General features: G+C 61.9%; 1 protein-coding gene across 1 annotated transcript in view; it reads right to left on the bottom strand.

The window, feature by feature from the left end:
• Positions 1 to 247: 247 nt before the first annotated feature.
• GRN (granulin) overlaps positions 248 to 527 on the bottom strand; it is a 7,889-nt gene continuing 7,609 nt past the window's right edge. The window contains exon 10 of the mRNA XM_017744743.1: positions 248 to 253. Coding sequence (XP_017600232.1) covers positions 248 to 253 — 6 coding nt within the window. The remainder of the gene's footprint in view (positions 254 to 527) is intronic.

Below are 527 nucleotides of genomic sequence, written 5' to 3'. Positions count from 1 at the left end.
TGTGACAGACATCACCACCTCCCACCCCATCTTCCTCCTCACCATCCTGGGTGCCCTCGCCCTGCTCGTGCTCATCCTCCTCTGCCTCCTCATCTACTACTGCAGGTCAGCACCCGCTGCATCCTGACCATGGTGGGGGGTGGGAACTGAACATACCCCCCACCCAACATTCCATGTGGGAATGGGGGGCAGCACCCACCTGTAACCCCTGCGTGCCCCATAGCTGGGGGGAGCATTCCCTGGCACCCTATAACTGGGTATGGGGAGGGGGCACCATCCTCCTGGTACCCCTGGGTGCCCTATATCTGGCTTTGGGAAGGGGGGCACCACCCCATGGCACCCCCAGGTGCCCTAGACCTGACTATGGGGAAGGGGCACCACCCTCCTGGCACCCTTGAGTGCTCTGTAGCCACTTATAGGGGGTCACTACCCCTTGGAACCCCCAAATGCCCTATAGTTGGCTATGGGGAGGAGGCACCAGCCTGTGGCACCCCTGGGTGCTCTTTAGTTGGGTTTGGGGGGGGAGA

This window comes from Corvus brachyrhynchos, unplaced genomic scaffold (genome assembly GCF_000691975.1).
Source record: "Corvus brachyrhynchos isolate BGI_N302 unplaced genomic scaffold, ASM69197v1 scaffold479, whole genome shotgun sequence".
NCBI classification, from domain to species: Eukaryota; Metazoa; Chordata; class Aves; order Passeriformes; family Corvidae; genus Corvus; species Corvus brachyrhynchos.
This window is presented reverse-complemented; position numbering and strand designations above follow the sequence as displayed.